This window comes from Carya illinoinensis, chromosome 5 (genome assembly GCF_018687715.1).
Source record: "Carya illinoinensis cultivar Pawnee chromosome 5, C.illinoinensisPawnee_v1, whole genome shotgun sequence".
Taxonomy (NCBI): domain Eukaryota; kingdom Viridiplantae; phylum Streptophyta; class Magnoliopsida; order Fagales; family Juglandaceae; genus Carya; species Carya illinoinensis.
This window is the reverse complement of record NC_056756.1, coordinates 38235206-38259517: the sequence shown is the minus strand read 5'-3', so window position 1 is coordinate 38259517 and position 24312 is coordinate 38235206. Positions and strand designations below refer to the sequence as shown.

Genomic DNA, 24312 nt, shown 5'->3' with positions numbered 1-24312 from the left:
TTTTGTTTTTTGTTTTTTTTTTTTTGGTTTTTTTTTTTTTTTTTTGTGGGGTTATAAGCATTGAAAGGAGGATCGTATTTCCATTTGCTTTGCTGAGCTTGAGCATTTATCTGGGATTGACCAGCAGGTGGGCCTTGAAATTCATTGGGCTTTCCTAAAGTATCCAGTTTACTATAGTCAAATGATTCGATGGGTCCTGTTGAGATGGCCTTGCCTTTTTCTACTGTATTGCTTTTAAATCCAAAATCGCCACTTGAATCTTCATCCATTGAGAGGACCAAGCCTTTGTATTTAAAGCAGGGGAAAAGTTAAAATTTTACAGTGCTGGATTGAATAGGGTTTCTCTTATAGTTGGTAGGACATTAATCTCTAAAAGAATACAGTAGTCTATAGTGGCTGGGTTCATTGCATCCTTCGAATCACTGGGTATTTGGCTTCCAATTGCTCATCATGTGTGGTTGAGGAGATATTTGGAAGCACCACTTGAGGGCCAACCTTCTTCTCCGAAGACATGCTCCGATAGGTGAGGTTGCTGTTTTCCTTTCTAGTTAATTCTTATTCTTTCTGGGTCTTGAATCGATAATCATGAGGATTTGTGCTTCAGAGAAGATCTTAAGAGGCCTTAACTCTAATCGATTACTATATAGATTTTACAGCTTCAAAATTGACCAGAATATCTTCTTGAGGAAATTGCCAAGATTTTCCCCATCTGCCCCAAATGAAAGGATTTCCTAATACAGAGGGTTTTTCCTTCCAATTGAATAGTTTTTCCTTTTTCATCCAATGCTTATGTAATAGTAGCTTTCCCTTTATCCAACAAAGGAAGAAAAGAACCACTCGATCTATCAAGAGAAATTAGGATTAAAGACATGGGCAACATTAGGGCCAAATTACTAATTAACATACTCCCCTCAATCTTAGAAACTAACTGGGTTCATCCTCAGCAATATTGCCTAAAGGTAGCCTAGGAACAATAGATTAACCTTGCTGTGGTGGTTGAACCATCATGAAAATTGGGGATTCCACACAAAGGCAGGGGCCAAAAGGCAGGTGGTTAGGGATGAAGTTCAGGTAAGTGCAAAGAAATTGGTAGTGACCAATTCCGTTACAATCATAATAGAAATTAGAAAGACGTTCGTATTTAAACGAGACCCAAGTGTCGCTGTAGTCTCTAGGTTCCCAGAATCCTTGTTTCAAAGGTTGGTTAATATCTAACTCAACCTTTATTCGGATGAATTTCTTACAAGCCAGTCCAAACATTGCATCTACATCCACTCCTAAATAATTATTGAGAGCTCTCCCAATTTTAAAGGCATTTTTTTTGTTTTGGTTATATGTTTTCTGGTCAAACCATGTATTTAAACATAAAAGATGGATGTATTGAGACTCATCTCTTGCCATGTGAAACATGCAGGACAACTTTTGAAAATAAGGAGATGCCGCTTGAAATTCCATAGAATTTAGTTCAATATTCTCTGTTTATCACTGAAACATGAAGAGAAAAAGGTTTACATCAAGATCTGCAATGTGAAACTTATGGACAAATTTTCAAGCTACCTTGAAAGAAGCATCTAATGAAATCCTATTGAGAGGTCAAGTTGCAACTATTCTACCAATGAGTATTAACTCTGTGCTTTCATTTGCTAGTTTATTTTTTGGAGAAAGATGTAAATCCTCCTAGGATAGTGCTTCAGCCTGGTTAATCAACTTTTCCATATCTATATAGGAGCGAGAGTTCTGGATAGCGTTTTGTTTATTTTGAAAAGAAATAGGAAGAATGTTAAGAAAAAAGGGGAAGGATGACAGGATAAGGTGTTTAGTTTTTTATGGAAATGTGGTAGTAGGGATGATAGTTGTGTTGAGATGATGTAAACCGAGCTCTCTCCCCCTAGATGAGTTAATCTATGCAGCTTCTAGTAATGAATCCATATATATAGTGAATATTCATTACTTGTAGGGGTGTTCAACCGGATCCGGATATCCGGTCATAACCGGATCCGGATCCGAGTTCTAAAAACCGGGTGGTTATCCGCCCGGATTAATCCGAATTCCAATCTGGGCGGATAACCGGATTCTATCCTGATTATAACCGGATATCCGGTTTTTTGCAATATTTTGCCTTAAAAACCGGATATCCAAATTATAACCGGGTTTAATCTGGGTTTTTTTTTTTATTTTTTTCCTCTCTTTTTTCAAATACTTTAAAACTCCAAAAAAATATATATAGCTCTTTAAAAAAAAAAATATGATATCTTATTTCAATTGCCCAATTTGTTTTAAAAAATAATTTAAAAACTTTTTGTAAGTTTTTAAAAAAAAAAGTAAATTAAAGAACAAAATAAATAAAAATGCAAAATAGATAATATTTTTGTTTACATCTCAATGCAAAACATAAATTTACAAAGAATAAAATAAATAATAATACATCACAACTAATTAAACTAATACAATGCTGCTACTATTTCAAAAAATAAAAAATTCAATGCTACTACTCTTCACATCTTGAAAGTTGAATATGGAATTGAGGAAGCTGCACAAGGGACATTGACTAGCACAAGGGGCATACTAGCATTCTCCAACAACCTGATTGCAGGAAATATAGCCATTAAAAAAACATGACTCAAGATTCTTTATAAATATGCCAATTCAAGCTTTTTTTTTTTTTATATTCCTAAATATGATTCAAGATTCTTTATACTCGTTGAATACAAAGATGAATAAGTATTTTTTACTCATAAAAAAAAAAAAGTATTTAGCATTTGAAATGGAATGAAATATGTCAATGAGACATGAAACTACATACTTACAATGCTGCATTGCATGATTGCTTCATCATAGTGCTTGAGCTTTATTTGACATGCTGCCATGTTAAGGTGACATGGATTCTTAACAGCTAAAGCCATGTCCCTGTGATTCCCAAATAATTGGAACCTAAAGTCATCACCCATATATGCAATGGCCTAAAACAAAGAAAAACCACCAGAACTTGCTTAGAAACAAAGAAAAATCATGAACAAATTTAGATGCCAAAACGAAATTATATCCAAGGAACATTAGTGGGTAACCATTTCATATTGTTGCATAGCCTCATCTAGTTTTTCCTCCTTAAATAAAGCATTTCCATCCATCTTTCTTCGATCTGCTGAACCAATCCTCTCCTCCACAGTCATGTCAGCACAAGCTTTGCCCTGTTTTTTCGTTGTTAAGCTCAAATTTATTAATGATCAAATAAGGTGTTGCCCAAGTTCACAGTGCATATATATGAGAAACATCAATTAAGAAAACAAGAAAAAATTGAAGTCCTGAAATCGAGAAAATGAGATTTCTCCTGTTGAATCCAAGATTTCAAGTTTTGTGTAATTATATATTTATACATGGATTTTGATGATAACAAATTAATTTAAAGAATAAAGAAGTCTCAAGCTCAAGTTGTCTACACAATGGAGTCAAACACATCAAGGAAACAAGCATGAGCAAGAAGGGAACAAGTTCACATTAAAATTATAGAGTAATGTTGTAAATCTCTTCAAAATTCGAAATTAGGATTAATGCTCAAAATTAATATTTTATCATAAAGCATTAAAATACATTTTCCATATGTGCATGAATATTTTTGAAAATTAAATTTGAAAATTTTGAAAAATGATTGATTGTCATCTTTTGCATGTGCATGCCTTGATTAAAGGGTTGAACTTTGAAAATATTAAAGATGATTGATTGTCATATTTCATATGTGCATGTTTTATTTGAATATTTTCAAAAGTGATTGATGCTTTTTTAGACTTATATAAAAGGTAGATGATTTTGTTTGAAAAATTTGAAAAGTAAAGTGTGCTCATTTTGTCATATACAAAAAGTAAAAGATTAGGTTTGAATTTTTTGAAAAGGAAAGTGTGCTCATTTTGTCATATGCCAAAAGTAAAAGATTAGGTTTGATTTTTTTTGAAAAAGTGAATGATGTTGTCTTTGACAATTGAAAAAGAAGAACCTTTTATTTGAATTTTTTGAAAAAGTGAATGATGTTGTCTTTGACATGTGAATCTTTTTAAATTTGAATATGAAGTCTCATATGCCTATAAATAGATCATTTGAGAGCTTCACATTTATAACACCAAGAGCATACAACATTCATTCAAAGCTTTCATTCTCTCTTCTCTAAGCATTGAGCCTTAATCCTTGTTCATTTTGAGAGATATAGTTTGCGCTGTATTGTTCTTATTTCACTCATTGAGGAGTGTTTTCTGATAATCTACCCACTATCAGCTCTTGTATCAGAAAAAGGGTGTGTATAACCCTTGTGTGTGTAGAAAGTATTCTACACGGGGAATAGTTGAATCACCACGTGTAAGGTGATTGCAAGTGTAGATGGTGTTCTACACGGATCCTTTGTAGCGGTGTTGTTCAAAGGTGTAATAGGTTTCTATCTCCACCTGAAGGAGGTTGAATAGTGAATTTGGGAATCCTCAAGGGGTAGCTTGAGGCGAGGACGTAGGCAGTGGGGCCGAACCTCGTTAACATACTGAGTTTGCTTCTCTCTTACCCTTACTCTTTATATTTATTATTATTTCATATTTTGTTTATATTTTATATTATATATTTGATTTATAATTGTTATTTTTTTAATACAACTCAATTCACTCCCCCTCTTGTGTTAGTCATCTGGGCAACATCCCCAATGAAATGTATTACGCATCAGCATAGTACCGAGGTCAAGCCCATAGAATTGAAGATAAACAAGTACTTTGGAAGTCAGTTAAGACCAACTTACTTCTCAAATCCAATGAGCTCAACTTCATATATTATGTCTACCATAGGTGGAACATTTGGGAAAGAAAAACTTCCTTCTTTCCCAAATTTCATGCTGGATAAACCAATAGCCAAGCCAATCATTTCATTCTTCTCTGTGGCAGAATAAATATGTCAACATTCTATAGAATGTCCAACAGAGTATAAAACCATGTAAATACCTGGCTGTCACTTTGAATAAATATGTCAACATTCTAATGCTTTAGAGCATAAAAAAAGAACCAAGCAGCTAGTTAGAGAGGTATGTAGCTAAACTTGAGAAACCAAACAGCCCACGCCAAGGAAGAAGGAACTGCTATATTTTCAAACAGCGAAAACCCCTCCCATGTTTACATTTCCTACCTTATATTGGGCTTAATCGAAGAGACTCCAAAGACTAACAATATAGAATGTATGAATAAGTGATCCACGAAAACCCCTCTCGCAAGCAGGTAGAATAATGCTAACAACACAGACAATGTTGGGGTCACCTTTATCGTGGGAGCACATCACTAATCAGGTACTTAAACCAAAAAAAAAAAAACAACTGAGAGAGAGGCAGAGATAAATCAAACACAAACCTAAACAAAAGCGAAAATCAAACACAAACCCAGAAAAAAAATCTAACTAAACTAAGAGAGAGGCAGAGACAGAGAAACCAAAAGCATGAAAAAGGAAATCCAACCAAACCGAGAAAAAAAATCTCATACAAACCCAAAAAAAAAAAAAATCCAATACAGACCTAAGCGAAAATCCAATACAAACCCAGGAAAAAAAAAACCAACCAAACCGAGAGAGAAATAGAGAGAGAGAGAGAGAGAGAGAGAGAGATTAACATACCGTAGGCTTCGAGAGAGTTGAGAGATGGCAATGAGAGACAGCACGGCTAGGGTTGAGAGAAGACTGAAGTGAGGAGTTTAGCAATCCGTTCGACAGAGTTGAGAGGAAAAGAAATCAAAAGACTAAAACGGTGTCGTTTTCGGCAAAATAATAAAACCAACCGGATGTATAACCCGGTTACGGATTACCGGGTTATAAAACCGGATCCGTAACTGGATCCGTGTTTTATAAAACCGCCTGGTGTAATCCGGGCGGATAACTGCCCGGATCTGGATTTCCAGACTGGACCGAAAAAAAATCCGGTCCGGATGCACACCCATAATTACTTGACATGATAAAAAAAAAATAAAAAAAACGAATTCCCACAGCTACCAATGTTTAGACAAATTCTACTTATCATTCTCATATAATATATTACACATAATTTTTTTATTTTTTTATTTTTCCAAATATATGGTATATAGATAAAAAGTAGAAGAAATCTATTAGTTTGGGAAGAATAAAATCAAACAAATTTAAAAAAATAAAAATAAAAATAATATATAATGAGTGAAAATAATAATTAGCAAATCTCACGTCTAAATCCATGATACGACTAGCTCACTTATAATATTTTTCGTTGTGCAAAGACAAATCTGATTATTTTACGAGTTTTATTACATCTTCTATATATAAAAAGTGTGTATGAAACAAAAAATCTTGTTTTAACGGTTTTTCTTATTTTTCCGTTAAAGTTAACACCGTTTGTTTTAACGGTTTGGCACATAAAATGAAGACATAAATGTTGAGAGAGATAGCATTCAATGTTGTTATATGATTTATTAATCTCAATAATTATAATACTTAATAGTTTATATAATAATAAGTAATTAAAAATTAGTTATTATATTTTTCTCTTTCTCCTTAACATATACATGTGTATTAGGTGCATAAGACGTGAATCCCTAAGTATAATATACGTATATTATACGTTTCATTAACTCAGATTATTGAGTATTCCAAATTTAAAAATCTCATATAATATATAATACAAGTGTGTTTAATCAAAGTGTTTTTTTTTTCCCATGGTAGTAGGACGTAGCTTCCGCTAAGTCATATTCCATACGTGAGCTTGCTATGATAGGCACGTGACAAAGGTCGTGATCCTTGAGCTAATTAAGAAAGAGTAAATTCGGCCAACAATTTCAAAATATATTTTATGATTTATATATATGCTATATATAGAAAATATTATACCACAAATTTTATAAAAAGATTATGTTTTAACTTTATGTTATCCCTGATCGACTCAACCAACAGCAAAATAAGAATTTCAATATTGTCTCTATTGATTGTCTACAGGATGACATAAATTGATGAATTATAATACAAATATCAAACGACACATATTTTGAACTACCGTTTGTGTTAGACTTTTATTAAATTTTTCGTATACATCTTTACTAAAATTATAGATGTTATAAACATGTATTAGATTATATGATATTTTGAATTAATTTTTTTATTTTCTCTAATATGCCTTAAATTATTAAGTGACATCAATAATTTTTATAAAATATATATTATTTTTTACAAATAATCATTTCATAAAATTAGACAAACGTGCTTTGCACGTTACTCTCACCTAGTATAAATAAAATTGTGTATTAATCTGTATACTAATATTAATTCTTTCATATTTAAAATTTAAATTACAACTCTTTTTAATAAAATTTATTTTTTAATTAATTATATTAAATTAGTATACATATTAATACGTAGTTATACTTATAATTAAATTTTTTTTCATTTATATATATACCGTCAGCCTGTACACATTGATTTTTCAAAGTTATTTACTGTCAAATAAATGACAGTAACACATGCAGATGCACTGTAATAAAATTTTTAAAGAAAATTGCACATAAAAATATATCCGAATAATTATTATTGGAAGATCGACGATGAGTATAAACAAACGGTCTGATTCCTGAGATCACGCCAGTGCCGCGCAGCATCGATGATCACGCCAAGTCACCCCAACCCCAAGATCTCACCATCTTCTCAAAAAGTTTCAAACCCACCGAACAGTCAGTCCGCCCAACCCCTTACTCCTATAAGAACACGGCGTGCGCATGGCCTTCCTCCCAACATCTGTCCGCACCCCATCCGTAAGGTTGTTCAACACGCACTCTTCCCCTCTACATTTGCCCCGAGTATCTGCACACAAGTCCGTCGTACCTGTCCACCGCAGTGCTTTCAGACCGAAAGAGCTATCTGTGGTTGGCGAGAAGAAGAATTTGGGTAGTTCTAGAGCGAAGGCCTCAATGGCGGCGGCGACGACAGCTGAGAATAAGAAGAAGGTCGAGGTGTTTGATACGGAGGAGGATCTTGCTGTGTCTCTGGCCAAGTACACGGCCGATCTCTCCGATAAGTTCTCTAAAGAAAGAGGGGCTTTTTCCGTCGTCTTGTCTGGTGGGTCTCTCATCAAGTCCCTCAGGTAACTAAATAAAGGTTTTGTTTTTTGTAATGTTTTGACTTTATTTTCATCGTGCCTTTTTTGGGGGGGAGATACCCAGATGACCTCTTTAGTAGATGGTAAACTTTAAGGAAATGAAAAGAACATGGAGATTTAGATTTATGACTAAAATCATCTATTTCTATCCGTGCTTGATCGCTCGTGTGGACAATCTGATTTTAATTTTGGTTACGTTTTTAATGATCTAGAGAAGGTGGGGAAGGAAGAGAAAATAGAAAACTTAATTATGGGTTTATTCATAATTATGAAACAAACGAAATTGATGCAAGAGTTTCCATACTCTGAGTTCTGTCTAATGTTTTTATTTGGTTAAGGTGAGTTTCTGTTGTTCGATTATATTGAAGTGTTCAATTTACAATCAAAAGGATATCTCCTTTTCCAATGCAGTGTTAACGATCAGTCGTATGGGCTTCTTGATGATATGAAAAGTAGTTTTGGTAATTACTTGACATTTGGATTTCAGGAAATTACTGGAACCTCCATACATTGATAGGATTGAATGGTCGAAATGGCATGTATTTTGGGTTGATGAACGAGTAGTGCCAAAGGATCATGAAGACAGCAACTATAAGCTTGCTTATGATGGGTTTCTTTCTAAGGTATGATTACTGAATATTTCCTGTTTTCATTTTTACTAAAACTTGCCGTAGGAATTGCATATACAGTTTCTACTGTTATGTGTTACACCTTAATGCTCTATTTTGAATGTTACTCTCAAGTGTATTGGAGAATTATCTCACTGGTTTGGAGCTTGTAGAAGTGCGATCTATCAATCCTAATGGCCGCAGCACTTTTTGAAAGAATTGCAAGGACAATTGTAAGGTCAAAAGAGAACATTTGGTTCTGATGGTTAGTGAATATGGATCCCATTCACCATCTTTTTATACTCAGTCAGGGATATTACACTCTATTGAGTTGAATCGCAATTAGTTTAGGTGCTGGAAAAAAAATTGGGTGTTTTTGAATGGCAAGTGATGTTTTACGCCTTTTTTGACAAATTTATAAATTTATAATTCAAGATCGTTGTTTTTTATCTATGTGAAAAGCTTAGTTTGGGTCATATGTACTTAAGAGGCAGTCTTGTGTTCTTTAATTCACTTATTATCATGAATTTTCATTCTTCTGTCAATGGCTATTCCACTTGTGATGCGTTTAAGCCTGTTAAACTTTTCCTTGACAGATACCAATTCTCCCTGGTAATGTCTATGCAATCAACGATGCGCTGTCTGCTGAGGGTGCAGCTGATGATTATGAGACCTGTCTCAAACATTTGATCAATATAAATGTGGTAGATCTATCAGCAGCTAGTGGTTTTCCAAAGTTTGATCTCATGCTGCTGGGCATGGGTCCAGATGGACATGTCGCTTCTTTATTCCCCGGGCATCCTCTCCTCAAAGAAAATGAAAAGTGGGTCACCTTTATTAAGGACTCGCCAAAACCACCGCCAGAGAGAATTACTTTTACCTTCCCTGTGATCAACTCGTCTGCATATATTGCCCTTGTGGTGGCAGGTGCTGGCAAAGCTGGAGCAGTGCAAACAGCATTGAAAGAGGGTCAAAATTCGGATAAGCTTCCTGTCCAAGAGGTTTCACCTGAAGGGGAGTTGACTTGGTTTTTGGACAAGGGTGCAGCTTCAAAGCTGTAGGAGTCCTGATGTCCAAATCCGAATGAGGTCATCCATGTAGTGTGCTGGTCTGTTTATCTTGTACTGTGGTGTATTTGTTGCAATAAAAGAAGGGTTTGAATAATATCCGGTTTTATATATGATTTGCTATTACTTCTTCCGTTCTTCCTTCTTGTCTTCTAGAAGTCTTTTATATTTGCCATTTTATCTTGGGTCAGCTTGGAATACAACATTACAGCAGAGAACATATAACATTCTGCACATATCTTTAAACATGAATCCAATTTTCATACCATGTCTTCAACACTGGAAGTGAGTTGTTTTTCCTAATGCTATTGGTTTAAAATTATTTTCTTTGTCAGAGGATAGTTGCCTAGAGACTATAATTAATTACTGTTTAGTATTTTGTGGTCACCACTTCACTGGGTGAGTGGTCTCTTCGGCATTAGCTTTCGATACACTGGGTGACATAACAATAAATTATCCTCCTCATGGTTTTGATTTAAGGTCTACTGTTGAGAATTAGGCCAATGTTGAGAGGTTTGGAATTTTACTCGGTTTTTAGATTGATCTCTAATATTAGGCGAATGCTTGTCATCCTTGTGATCATTTGGGGGCTTGATCTTTTGATATTGCCAACTTATTACAGTATTTGCATCGGATTTTTTTAAATGAAATTCCCTTCCTCTCATAGATGTTGGTCAGTCAATGACACTTTTATGTTGGCCAAGCATATCTAGGTGTCTCGGGATAAATGAACTTACCTTGATCCCATATCTTTTCCCCATCAACTTCACCGAATGCCGACCGCCAAATGCCAAATATCGAGAGTTCCCTACCACACACAACAGTCAAAGTTACTAATATGCTATGGTTTGCAGCTTCAACAAGCTCTGCACTGTCGTTGTTTTTTGGGTCACTTTTGCCATCTGCAATTTCCTTTACCATGTTAAAAACCCTTAATTGGACAGGTTTAGGCATTTACGATGTATCTTGGTTTGTTGTTTGCAGTAGGAACTACTTCCATCCTCTATTATCTCTGTGCTCTATTAACATAAGATCACTTGTCATTTGTCAAGAAGGAAAACAAAGAACAAAAAAAGATAGCATCTTTCAGATCACTCCACTCTCTCTAGACCTACTTCCCTATGTTGGTGGCTCCCACCCGAAGCTTGTGTTATCAATTTAACACGTTCCTGATGCATTAATAATCAGCTTATTCCTTTAAATTTATTGCGACATGAATGCTTTTTCAGTCTTAAAAACTATCTTAAAATTTAATGTTTTATTTTGATTTTTTAATCAGTGGTAATTATGCCAAACTTTTATTAAGTGGGTAGATTACAGATTTTTTTTGAGTTTGAAGGATGATTACCAAAATGGATAACTTTGAAAGCGATTTAAATTGGGTGGTAGAGTGGTAGTTTGAGAGGAGTTTGTTTATTTCTCTCTCTCTCTCTCTCCCTCAAAATTATTACTAACCACTCTAAAGTTTTAAAATCTCCCTTCAAGCTGAAATGGGGGATATCCTCGCCTTGTCCTGCCCTGTTTGGAAAGCAATTCCTCCTTAACTTATTTCATCTCATTATTACACCTTTTTCAAATCCTCATACACTTTTTCAAATCAGCACTGCTACAGGTACAAGGCCATGCGTACCCGTTGCGGAATCGGCTGATGCCACGTCAGCCGATATATTAAAAAAAAAAAAAAGAAGAAGAAGAAGAAGAAGAAAGCGGAAATCGATTTCGTTTTAGGAAGAAACCAGAAGTTAGGTCCAGAACCCTTAATATTCTTTCGCCCATTTCTTTCTGTTTTCAGAAACCAGAACCTGTCGCTGTCGCCGTCGACTCCGGCCCACACTAACGTCGCCGTCGCTGTCGCCGTCGACTCCGGAAACCCAGAACCTCCGATATATTCCACGAGCGCCGAAACCCATTTTGAGACCACACTAACGTCGCCGTCGACTCCGGCCCACACTAACGTTGCCGTCGACTCCGGAAACCCAGAACCTCTGATATACTCCACGAGCGCCGAACATGTTACACTAAAGTTTGTTTGTTTGCAAGAACAATGTAGGTACCGATTTTCTGTTTTCCCACCGAAGATCCCTCTTGAAATTGGGTGTATCTAGTTCCCTGGGTTTGCTTATTCAAGTGGAGTATTAAACTATTTACCAACAAAAAAAATTCCAGTTTGGTTGGGGCATTCTGGGTGTATCAAAAGCTGTGTAAAGAGACAGTAAGAGAGAGGCAAAGAGATGGGTTAGGTTGAATATAGAGCTGGCCTTAGCCTTCTGGGTCTGGTTTGTTATTTTCTTTTTTCTTTTTCATTTTTTTTCAACTTGGAGGGCTTTCGTTCATGATCTCTATGGTGGCAACGCTTCTGTCGCAGTTGAGCTTCAATCCTGGATATCCATAACCATCGGGTCCTTTCTCTCCCCAGAAAGGAAAACCAATATCGTTGATGTTTCCGCAGTTGAACCGCGAGTCGCGGCAGCTCGAGAACAAATCTTTGTAGCATAGAGATAGAGGAATCATGGCCAAAACCATGAATAAGAAAGATAAAGAAACAAGGGAAGAAGACGACGAGAGAAGCCAGCTGGAATCCATTTTCTGAGAGAAAAAAGTTGGTAGAAAAGTAGGATTGATGAGTAGAGATCGAATACAAAAGCAGAGATATGGTCAGTTGAGAGTGGGAAGCAAAGGGAGAGTAAAGAATCAACAATCCACAAAGAAAAAGTGTGCTGCTCCTTTAATACGACTGAAAAATCGAGGGAAGGTTCCAACCCCGTGCGACGCACCGTTTCATTAAAAATGTCACATGGAACTCGTGTATGCAGCGGGTACCCCAAGCCGTGTGCAAATAGCATTTTTCTTTTCAAATTTCTATATAAAATATAATAAAAAATTTAAAATTTTCAAATCCCAACACACTCATAATATTTAAAACTAATATTCTAATAATATTTTATTCAACTCAACTCAACTCAACATTCAAACCCAACCGAATCATATATGTAATATCCAGTTGCTCAAAATAAAATTGTGGGCTGGTATAAGTTAGGATTGAAAATGCTTGAGCCCACAAACCCAAAACCCAATAAGCCAATCGAGGAAGCCTTATTCTCGGCCCAATAATAGGGCAGCCCGTGGGCTGACACGTTAGATACAAATGAAGGGAAAAATATTTGTTTCAAATTTTTGTCCAAACTTGGTGGCGTGATAACTTCAAAAAGTGGGAGAGGGCGTTAGAACATTTATTACTATTTATGTAGATTTTTCGTATAATATTAAATACTTAATAATTATTTTATGATTCCATTTATTTTTTGTCTTAAAGGATTTATTGTTGCTCGGAGCTACCCACCCATCCCTCACCCTCACCGAATGACGTGCATAGCCACCACGCACCGCCACGCCTCCCTTTCCAAATCAACCGTTCCATCCCTATATTCTCTTCCACATACTCTAAGAGCATCCTTAATGTATTATCTAAACATTAAAAAATATCTTCAAATAACTAATAGGACGTAAAAAACCATCGCATTGGATTAGCCAAATCCTAGCTATAGCAAATCCAAAACTAAAATCAAATTTGATAGATAGTGTAGACATATCAAATGCTTATTTTATTAATTTTTTTATAACACACTCTTTTTTCTCCATCTACATCTATAAACTGCCGTTACTTTTTATAATAATTTCGAATCAATGCACACCATAGTATAAAAATAAAATACAAAAATGAAAGTAGAGTCAATGCACACCAGAGTAAAAATAGCATTAAATATGTTTAAATAGATGTCTATGGTTAGCATTAAATAACTATTGAAAATATGATTTTTTAACCAATAATTTAATTACAATATGATTAATAATTAATAATTAACATAAAATATAATTACAATATGATAAAACAAAATAAATTAATAATTTAAAATAAATAAATATTTTTTTAATTATTAATTACTCATTACAATATAATAAATAGATAATTCAATATAAAAATTTGATGTGAATAGTTAAAAGTTAAATTCATCTTATATTTATCAGAAAAATTCTTTAACTTTAGCTATCCCATTGGGGATGCTTAAGCTCCTTATGAACGGTAGTTTAATATTTGGAAAATGATAGGATTATTAGTATTTTACTACCTATTTACTACTCATTTTGTATTTGATATTTTATTTGAGTTTTGCTACATACAAACACAGTTGCGCACTAATCTGTATACCAACACTGATTTATTCATACTTAAAATTTAAATTAACACTACTTTCAATAAAATCTATTTTTTGACCAATCACATCACATTAGTACACAGATTAATGCATAATTGTGCTTGCAACTATACTTTTCCTTTTTATTTTACTTAATGGTTAAAGAAGCAACTATTAGTAAAATTATATATTTTTAAAATTTTTTCTTAATGGCTAAAGATGTTAAAAAAATACTTAAAAGAAAATAATAATAATAATAAATTCATAATACCTTATAAGTAGTAAATGGGTAGTGATAAAGTAGTAAGCTTATCACTACCCTTAATATTTTGTCACGTAGGTGTTTAGAAGCTTGATGTGCTGTTGTTAAGGGCAGATTTGGTAAATATGTCCCAATTCAAAATTCTCATCTCAACTCAAAATTATCATATAATCATTATAATTTTTTTAAATTTTCACATAAAATATAATATACAATTCCACTTTTTCAAATTCTAAAACAATAATAACACTTAAAAATAATATTTTAAATTTTTATCTCAATTCAAAATTTTTATCTTATTTACCAAATCTATCCAATGAATTCTTTTCCATTTTTTGAAAGCTACTGGTGTTTCCTTTTGTTGGGAAGTAACTTTTGTCCACCTTCCCTGTACAAAAAGAATGCAGAAGGTGTAGGTAGCATCGGAGATTTTTAATAGCTGCCTCAAGGCATTAGGACTCAAAAGGAATCTTTCGATTGCGGGAGTTTTTGGCAGTACATATGAATAATAGATTACTCCAACGACCATTCTCACGACTGCCAACCCTGAAAGTAGTTTGCATTTCATTTCATCTTTTTTTTTTTTTTAAACATTACTCAAATACACTTTTAAATTAATTATTATAATTTTTTAAACTAATTATTGTAACTTTTTCAAACTTTTGAACAAAAAATAATATAATTTTTTTCAAATTTCAAAACACAAATTATATTCAAACAATATTTTAATTTTATAATATTTTTTATTCAATTTTTTCCTCTCATTTTTCAAAATTTCATAAAAAATTAACTCAAACTATCTCACTTCCACACAAACTATCTTACTACTTTTCACAAAATTCTCGTCTCATATCATTTTCTAAGCTTCCTGGATGTTTGGTAATATTTTTCATCTCATCTCATCACATTTCATTTCCTTCCCAAACATCACTTAAATACAAACAATTCAAACTAATCATTACAACTTTCTTAAACTTTCAAACAAAATACAAAAAATAATTCAACTTTTTCAAATCTCAAAACAAATATAATATTAAAAAATATTCTTCTTAAAATATTTTAGCTTTTTAATTTTTTTATTCAAAATTTTTTCTCTATTTTTTCAAAACCCCATAAAACATAATAATTCAAACCATTTTACTGCTATTCATAAACTATTTCACTACTACTCACAGATTTATCATCTCTCGTCAAAGTCGAGCCCCACGCTTGCACTTAATGCGGCCGAATCCATCTCACGCCAAAGCCAAACTCCATGTTTGTACTTCACACGGTCGAGCTCATCTCCCGCCAAAGCCGAACCCCGTGCTTTAACTCATGTAGTCGAGCTTATCACCCGCTAGTGTCTTACTTATCTTGCTAAGCTGAGCCTCACGCTCTCATTTAACGCGGTTGAGCCTATCTCCCTCCAAAGCTAAACTCCATGTTCGCATTTCATGCAGTCGAGCTCATCTCCCACCTAAGCTCACCTTGAAAATCTTTATCACTTAACGCAAGTGAAATGGATAACCAGGAACTCGCTCCCGAAATTTATTTCTCTACGGACTTTGGTAGGTTATCTCAAGGTCTTCTTTTTTGGAGAAAATTGCTTTTAAGAATCGCAAGCAACTAGCATGGATAAAATATACTAGGTTCATAATGTTTTCTAGGCCCAACCGAATGTGGGAGGTCTCATTAAGAGGGAAGAAAGAGAGAGGGAAGAAGGGGACATAGAGCTGAAGGGAGGACAAGGTATCAGGAGGAAAATGGGTGAAGTGACATAAAGGAAAATGGATGAGACATAAAGGAAAGAGAGAGTAGAAGATAAATGGGAGGGAACCAGACGATTTCATGGACTTTTGGCCTTCTTGGACTTCTCATTCGTCTTCGTCAACCTCACAAGAGAGACTCCAACGACGAGTGCTCCATTAGAAAATAGAGCCCTAATTTCTATTACATAGCAAGAATGAGAGACCATGAGAGACTGTAAAACAAGTATATTGTAGTAGAATCTCCCCTCCCAGAACCTCCGTGGACATAGGCCCAATGTCGAACCACATAACTTTGTGTGTCTCCTTCTATTTATTTTCTCTTCATTTATTACTCATTGACATGGATGTACGCACGGATACCATACAGCTATACAGACAAAAGGGGGGCTCCACATCACACCAATCGAGGCTCAAATCTTCATAGTGGGCCATGAATGACTATTTCTCTCCTTCTGGCTTATTGTGTTGTTTTTAGTCATTAACAAATTAAGTAATAATTACATGAAAAAGTTAAAAATTTAAAATTAAAAGATGTTTGTATTTGAATGGTGTTTAGATGTTGAGTTGAGATGAGAAGGGTTGAAACCATCTTTTGGGCCTTAGAGTTAGGAAACTCAACAATAAAATTTCTATACATGGCTGAACTATTGGAACACCTCTCATGCATCCTGACTGGGAGGGAGGCCATTCCCCGTATCGGGTCTAACCACACGGGCCTAGCCCGCAAGGCATTGATGGGTTTTGGGATAGCTTGGCAGTAGGGGATCAGTATGAAAGGATAGGACGGACCGGGCCCTAAAGGGGAGATCGGCCTATGAGCCTAGAAAGGAGTGGTGATATGTCACACACGAAATATGAACCACTCAATCAAAAGAGCTAACATCTCTACTAGCCGACAAGCCATGTACGCAGGGATAGGAATGGGCACTACCCCAGATTACTGACGATTGGGCAGGCATGAAGAGTGGGAGCACCAGATCAAGACCACATTGCATTTAATGAAGGACGAGGTGAACACGCCACGACCTGGGGACAGGTTTGCTGGAGTGGCCACGATCAGGCATGGCAAGCTTGTCATGTTGTAGGAAGCTGGTAGATGACACGACCTGGGTACAGTGTGGCAGAGCCATGATAAACTAGGGACTCTATTGCTACCAGCGGCTGGTTAACTGAATATTCAAAGAACAAATTGGCCAAAGCATAGAAGTATACATGAACGACCTACATATCAAGAGTAAGAGGCCCAAGCAACATTTATCTGATCTCCGGGAGTCTTTCATGGTACTGTGACACTACAAGATGAAACTCAACCCACTAAAGTGTGCATTTGGAGTAGAGTTGGGCATTTTTTTAGGCATCATGGTCTTTGAACAGGGAATTGAAGCCAACCCAGAGAAAGTTGAGGCAATAATTAAGATGCCCCCTTTTGTAACTTTTATGAAGTGCAAAGACTTGCAGGGCGAGTGGCGACCTTGAACCGCTTCATCACCCGATTGATCAACCAATGTCTTCCTTTCTTCAAAGTTCTAAGGAAAACATGAGAGTGAGATGTCAACTACGATTGAGTGTTCAGAGAACGAAAAGAATACCTGGCTCACTCGTTGCTTCTCAACCAGACCAAACTAGGCAAAAACTTGATTGTGTACTTGGCTGTATTGCCACATGTCATGTTCATAGTCCTGATCCACGATGGAGAGGAAGGATAGCGACTCATCTACTATACAACTTGGGCATTTTGTGGAGTCGAAGCAAGATACCCACGAACGGAGATGCTAGCATTCGCATTGGTGGTCGTTGCCATGAGGCTAAGGCCATATTTTTAAGCCCATTCGATTAAAGTGCTCACCGATGCCCTTCTTAAAAAGATGTTGTAGAAGTCCGACGCGCTCGGTCGGTTGATGAATTAGGCAATTGAACTGATCGAGTTAGATAAAGAGTAACTTCCACGCACGACAATTAAGGGTAGGTGCTAGTGGATTTCATGGTCGAATTTACCAATTTCTAGGAGGAAGTACTAGTCGCACCTCGGGGAAAGCCCTTGTAGGTCTACATCAATGGCTCATCCTACTCTTGCATATAATCCCCTTAGCCACTTGAGACCCTTCTTCTAGCCATTTCCCCATGCCTTGTCTTGAACAGCTCTAATGCCTTAATATGAGACACGATCGCTCCCTAGTAGGCACGACTAGCTGCTCGGCTGGATTCCATTGAGTTAGGATGGTGTTGGTTGCAACCAACTTTGTTTCCATAGAGCAGAGCTGGACCTCACGTTGCTGCATAAGGGCTTTCTGGTGTCGGACCTATCGAGTCAACTCGAAATGTTTTTACAGCAGCTATGAGTGTCGCTTGGCCTTTGAGTTGCATTTCTTAAATAGCTCATCCCTTTCTTCCTAGAGCTCCAACGCTAACTCCTCCTCTGGTCTCTGCAAGTCCCGCTGAACCCTGCGCGCTTGTCCATAAGACACTTACACTCTGACTGGACTTGGTAAAGCTCCTCCTTAGTCCTGCCCAATTCGCTCTCCAAAATGGCCTTCTTGTCTCGGACCTCCTTTCCTTTCTCCAGAAAGAGCCTGTTACGCTCCCTCAATGTGTCTGAGTCCTCTACTAGGGCATCGCATTCAAAGGTTACCCACCTCCTCCACTTCCTAGTTTGCCTTGCGAACCTCCATGTGGGCAACAAGTGCCAGAGAGGGAAGTGCCCTTTTCCTCCTCAAGCTCTCCACACTCTTCCACAATCATACCAACTAGTTAGTCTACAACCTACATCACAAGCAATAATAAGAGAAGGGAAGTTTCAGAGCATTGAACAAAGTGCAAACAAAAGATGCTTGGGCAAAGAGGGGCCTTAACCTTTAAGCCTCCCGGTCAATCGCTTAAGCCCGAGCCCTCTCGAAGCCCAGACTTGTCGTTTGGGGCCTCTCTATCCCAACATATGAGGGTGGTCTAATGCCCCCTAACTACCATGAAGGCCTAAACGTGTTCAGGACAGATTAGAAAGAGGGCCCGCGTCACGGTCCTCTATACTTCACCCACGACATTGGCTCCCGTTGGCTCGAGAATTGGCTCCACCAACACCAGCTCCTCAAAGTCAGTAGGCCACGAGGAGGGTTCTGCAGTTGTCATGGGAACCTTAGTTTGCATGGGCTCTTCTTTGATCTTGGAGGTGGCCTCTACTCAAGGAAAGTTCAACTCACCCATGGGGGGAGATAGCAGCACCATTTCATCTGAAGCCAAGTAGGAACCAATGCCTAGCTTTGAAGAGTGGTTGAGGGAAGGTAATGGGATAGACACGTGGTCATCGCTCAACTCCACAACAAAAGAAGAACTTGGACTGGCCTCCTCTCGATCAATCAGTCGAGAATCGGTTAGGGAAGCTGGAGCTTCCGACACAACGGTCAGAGGAATGGGGTCCTCCGATGGGAGTGATTTTTCAAAGGAAGGGAATGACTCGACCTCCAATGTGGGCCCACAGGGTGTGGGTTTGATGAAGGCATTGAAGAAGGCCATCTGAAGGTCGTCGTCACTTTCCTCCTTATCAACAGCATAACTCGAGGTCAACAGAGCCACGAGTAGTACAAATGGAGGGTGTTGCACCTCCTGTGTAGGGGCCATTCGAGAGGAGGGCATTAGGATCCCAGAGTGGTTGGACGACCAGTCAGCCCCTAGGACAAGACGAGACCGAGAACCCCCAGCTTGACTCTTGGAAGCCTTGCCAACTACGTTGCCCCTCAGGACATGGCAGAAATGGGAACCCCGGCCTTGCTCATGGAAGCCACACCAACAATGTCACAACTTGCCCAACGCTACTTCTCCTTATAGCCGGCCACGAGAGGGTTGGAGTGGTGTTTTTGACCCCAGGGTGAATGAGAACTCTTTAAAAAATCCCGACCCAACACATACGAATGGTTAGAGAGGACAGGATCCCCATGATGTTGGCTTCAGTTAACACCACGTCTCTCTCGGTGTTGATGGGGTGGGCTACCACCCAAGCTTGCATAGCCGCCAGCTTGGCCTCCTCCCTATTGTTCAATGTAATGGATAGACTCTTGTTTTTGGGCACATACTACTAGATAGCCTGGACTGGGAATTCCTGGTGAACCTCTTCCCTCTTAAGATACTCCATCCCGAGCCAGAGATGAAAAAGAACCGCCGAGACCAGTCTTTGATATGGGAGTGTCGTTTCTCCAGGCTAGAGATGCGCTTCTTGGAGGAACGCACTTAGAAGCTACACAAGCTCTCGTTGAGGCACAGCACCCGGTACACTGATAGAAACTCTTGGGCTGTCAGATTAGGATACTCCTTAGAACTGGAGCTGAGCACCCTTCAGAAAATCACAAAACTTGCAACCAAAAGCCACCACTCATTCAGGTGGAGTTGCCCCGAAGCCAACCCCAAAAAGTTAAGGACGTCACGAATGGGGCAACAAAAGTCTTAAATCGTTCGCAAACATCAAAGGATAGAGGGCCACCCAAGATGCCATGCCATCTAAATCTACCATAGCATCGCGACGCTCGGGAATCTCCAGGATCGTCGATTTTGGTATGTTGTAATCCATCCTTAGCGCTCGAAGGTCAGCCGTGAAGACTGAGGACTCCCAGCTCTACCAAGCGAAGTATAAGCGTCGAGCATCGGAAGTTTTTAGAACACTAGCGTTGGTTTCTCTATATGCATATTTAAAATTCTATCTTTTAAAGATTGATTTTACATATCAAGAAAATCTTTCACATGGATTATGCATCTTTGAACCAAATAAAAATAAAATATTATTATTTTTTTCTTAAAATTATTATTTTTTTATAGATTTTACAATTAGCATCATGTATTCAAAAATACCAATTTCATACATCTAAATATTACTAATTTCATATATCAAAATGATCAATTTTATCAATAAATATTAATATGTACTAAAAACACTTTGTATCATTAACTTAATATAAATTTCATATATCAAAATTATCTTAATACAAATTTCATAAAGTTGATTTTAATGTGTATGAGAGAGAAAAAACATTAAAAATAATGTTTGGAGAGTGAAAAGTGATTCTTCAAATTTGAAGAATCACTATTTATAGCCGCAAAAATTTAGAGATGCATAAACCAATGTAGATAAATTTAAAAACATAATATTCAAATTTGAAGATGAAGATAAAGATGAATAAGTCAATGCTAGTGCTCATAGTCATTGAAGATAAGGGAAAGGAAATGGCAAAAGAGACAATGGGTAAAGGAAAACCAAGTAAACAGAGATAGGCCCGAAGGAAAATGTAGACGGACTACAGGTAGGAGTAGTAGAAAGTGAAAGAATGAGGGACCTTAAATAGAAAAAGGGCGTGATGGTTGACATTCTATAGAGAATGAAATGACCTCGAGCAGTTTGCAGACAAAGAAATGACCTCGAGAGTCATGCAAAGTGGCGTCATGGAATCCGATCGACGTGAACCCTCGAAAGTGTAAAGGACAAGTGATGGGCATGTGGGAAGCACAGCCCAATACGCCCTACCTCCTGCTCAGAATTGTTAGATAACGAAAATGTGAGAGGAACCTGAGGTGCCTTTAGGCTATCAATGAAGAAACAGAAAAGTCGCAGGATGTTAGATGTGCGCTAGGGGAAACTGATCCGAGAAAGGTGGAAGGAAATATTTTGAATTCTCACCACACGTGTGTGGTGGAAATTTGTAGAGTACTATAAGGGAGGCCATTCCTTGTGTTGGGCCGAACCACATAGGCCCAGCCCATGAGGCAAAGATGGGTTTTGAGATAGCCAGGTAGTAGGGGATCGATATGAAATGTTAGGATGGGCCAGGCTCGAAAGGCGTGATCAACTTAGAAGGCCTAGAAAGGAGCGGTGATGTATCACACATGAAATGTGAAACACTCAGTTAGAAGGCCTGACATCTTTACTAGCCGAGAAGCCATGTACACAGGGACAGGAATGGCCACTAACCCAGGTTATCGAAAGCTGGGCAAGCCTAGGGAATGGGTGCACCAGATTAAGACCACGCCGCATTTAATGAAGGATGGGGTGATCGTGCAATGACCTGGGGACAGGTTCGTCGAAGTGGCCACAGGCATGGTAGGCTTGTAGCGTGGCAGGAAGCTAGTAGATGGCACGACTTGGGTATAGTGTGGTAGAGCCATCGTCGACCTAGCAGGGGACCACCACCACCAGGGATATATACCCCTCAGGAGTTTGTGGCTCTATGATTTTTTCTGTTTTTAAATTCCTAACAAACCGGTATTAACTTAAGTATTGGATGGGTTTCTCACCATCCCAAACCCTCACTTCCCGCATTCTTTTAAGCTCTGAACAAAAGAAAACTGTAGAGTTCCTTGAGCTACAAAACACGACATTAACGCTTACCTACATGCATGGTTTTGTGCGAGAGTTATCTTTCTCTTTTCCGAGCGAAGAAGGTGGACTTGGGTTTCCAAACATGTAGTCAAGTCCTAATAAAAATATACGCCTTAAAGCTAAAGCAATCAATGCTTGCCCCCGAGAAGAAAAGAATATTTTATAAACAGAGACTAGGGTACTTACTTACTCTACTTAACTATCAAATTTTGAAATGGGATCCGCTAATTATCACGAGATGTTCATCGATATTCGAGGTAAAACCCAACAGCAAAACAAGGTGATAATTCACACACAAAAAACATGTGAACAAATTTCAAAGTGGAAAGACCTCAACTACATGTTTTTCTGATTCATTCTGCAGAATTGCTCCTTTCTAATTGTCTGCGTCTGCAAGAACAAAAAAAGAGAGAAACCACTCTGATGATGGTCAATGATCAGCTCTGATAGCATGCATGCTTCCTTTCCGCAAATACAAAGGAAAATCATCCTTCTGATTAGAATAACAGGAAGATCAACTCGATGATTTATCTGCAGCACTCAGCTGGTGCCGTCTTGTCACTGTTGACTGTACATACCATTGAAGAAAGAGCTCACTTTGGACCTCATTTATTCTGTTGAATCCCTTTCATGATTGTGGCAGCCGATGCAAAAAAGGGTCTCTCAAAACTGTAGGCCATGCCATATATGCAAAGGGCCACCATCATCTTGGCCCCCACAGAAGATGGTCTCCTTTTTTTTTTTTTTTTTTTTGGGTTTTGCCTTTCAAAAGATGATATTTATTCTTGGATGTCATAAAAAAGTAACCACCAAGTGATGACCCTTTATTGCTGTGGTTGTTATTTTTGTGTTTATGTGATCATTACATCCTGCAACTTGCAGCAAAATGCACATTTTTGCATGCTTTCCTTTTTGTAGGGTTATTATCTTATTATCTCCATGCTTTATTTGAGAGAGGGAGATGATCATGGCCGACCTTATGAATTCTCTCATGCTTATATGCATGCCTAATGCCTTCCACCACAATCATGAAGAAAATTATAAATGCGTAAACATGATTATGCTTCGAAGATTTTCAGATGTTTGCAATAATTAATTTTAAATAAAATATTATCTAAAATATATTATATCAATAAATAAAATAATAATAATGTTATCAGAGCAGCTGCTGCAGCTTTGTGAAAAGATTTCTCGTTCCTGCCATCACTATGTATACTTTAGCTGCATGTGAATATTTCCCTTCCACTTCTTTTCTTTTCTTGTTTACTTTTCTTTTTCTTCCTTCTAAAGGCTCTGCGCCTCATTTTATTGACTCAGTCTGCTTGTGATGCCATTTCTTTTCCACAAGCGAGTGAAAGATCAATGTTTGTTAAGATCAATTGGAAAGTTTCAAAACAGCACAAAATCAGGACTTAGCATGGGTGCAGATCATCCAATTGAAACTGCATGAAATTATTCAGGAAATTCATGAGATCTGCTGTCTCAACTCTCCAAAATGATTCTAATGTAGAGTTGTTTACCCTTCCTGGGAAGCCCATGGGGCCACAAAAAAAATGAAAGAAATACTTTTGGTCTTTTTTTTTTTAATTATCAATTTGAGCACCTTTTGACCGCAATCAGATATAAGGGCTTTGCTAGATACAGTCGGTAAATGCAGTCGGTATGCAGTCGGCTATATAGAATGAATAAAAAAAAATTATAAAAAAATTATTTTATATTCAGGGGATCTACATGAATAAAAAAAAGTTATAAAAATAATTTTTTTTTTCATGTAGATCCCGTATTAATTCATTTTTTTCTCCACGACTGCACGCCGACTGTATTTCCCGACTGTAAAAAATATTTCTCCAGATATAAATACATGTAGTAGGACAAATCTAAGATGTTTTTAAGACAAAAGGAACGGCAAGGTATATGGGCTCCGGCTTCCTTCCCCATATCTTAAATGAGCAGTGAT

General features: G+C 37.2%; 1 protein-coding gene across 1 annotated transcript; it reads left to right on the top strand.

Annotated features, from left to right (window-relative positions):
* Nucleotides 1-7606: 7606 nt before the first annotated feature.
* Nucleotides 7607-9891, top strand: LOC122311540 (probable 6-phosphogluconolactonase 4, chloroplastic). Its single transcript, XM_043126127.1, has 3 exons — nt 7607-8104; nt 8607-8742; nt 9324-9891. The coding sequence occupies exons 1-3, from the start codon at nt 7740-7742 to the stop codon at nt 9786-9788; spliced, it is 966 nt and encodes a 321-aa protein (XP_042982061.1). The 5' UTR covers nt 7607-7739; the 3' UTR covers nt 9789-9891.
* Nucleotides 9892-24312: the final 14421 nt, after the last annotated feature.

What these genes read in the sequence shown, in the direction of transcription:
- LOC122311540 (XM_043126127.1), top strand. Translation starts at nt 7,740, where the DNA reads ATGGCCTTCCTCCCAACATCTGTCCGCACCCCATCCGTAAGGTTGTTC. An exon ending in TCTCTCATCAAGTCCCTCAG is followed by an intron (nt 8,105 to 8,606) that starts GTAACTAAATAA and finishes TTTGGATTTCAG; the next exon opens with GAAATTACTGGAACCTCCAT. An exon ending in ATGATGGGTTTCTTTCTAAG is followed by an intron (nt 8,743 to 9,323) that starts GTATGATTACTG and finishes TTTCCTTGACAG; the next exon opens with ATACCAATTCTCCCTGGTAA.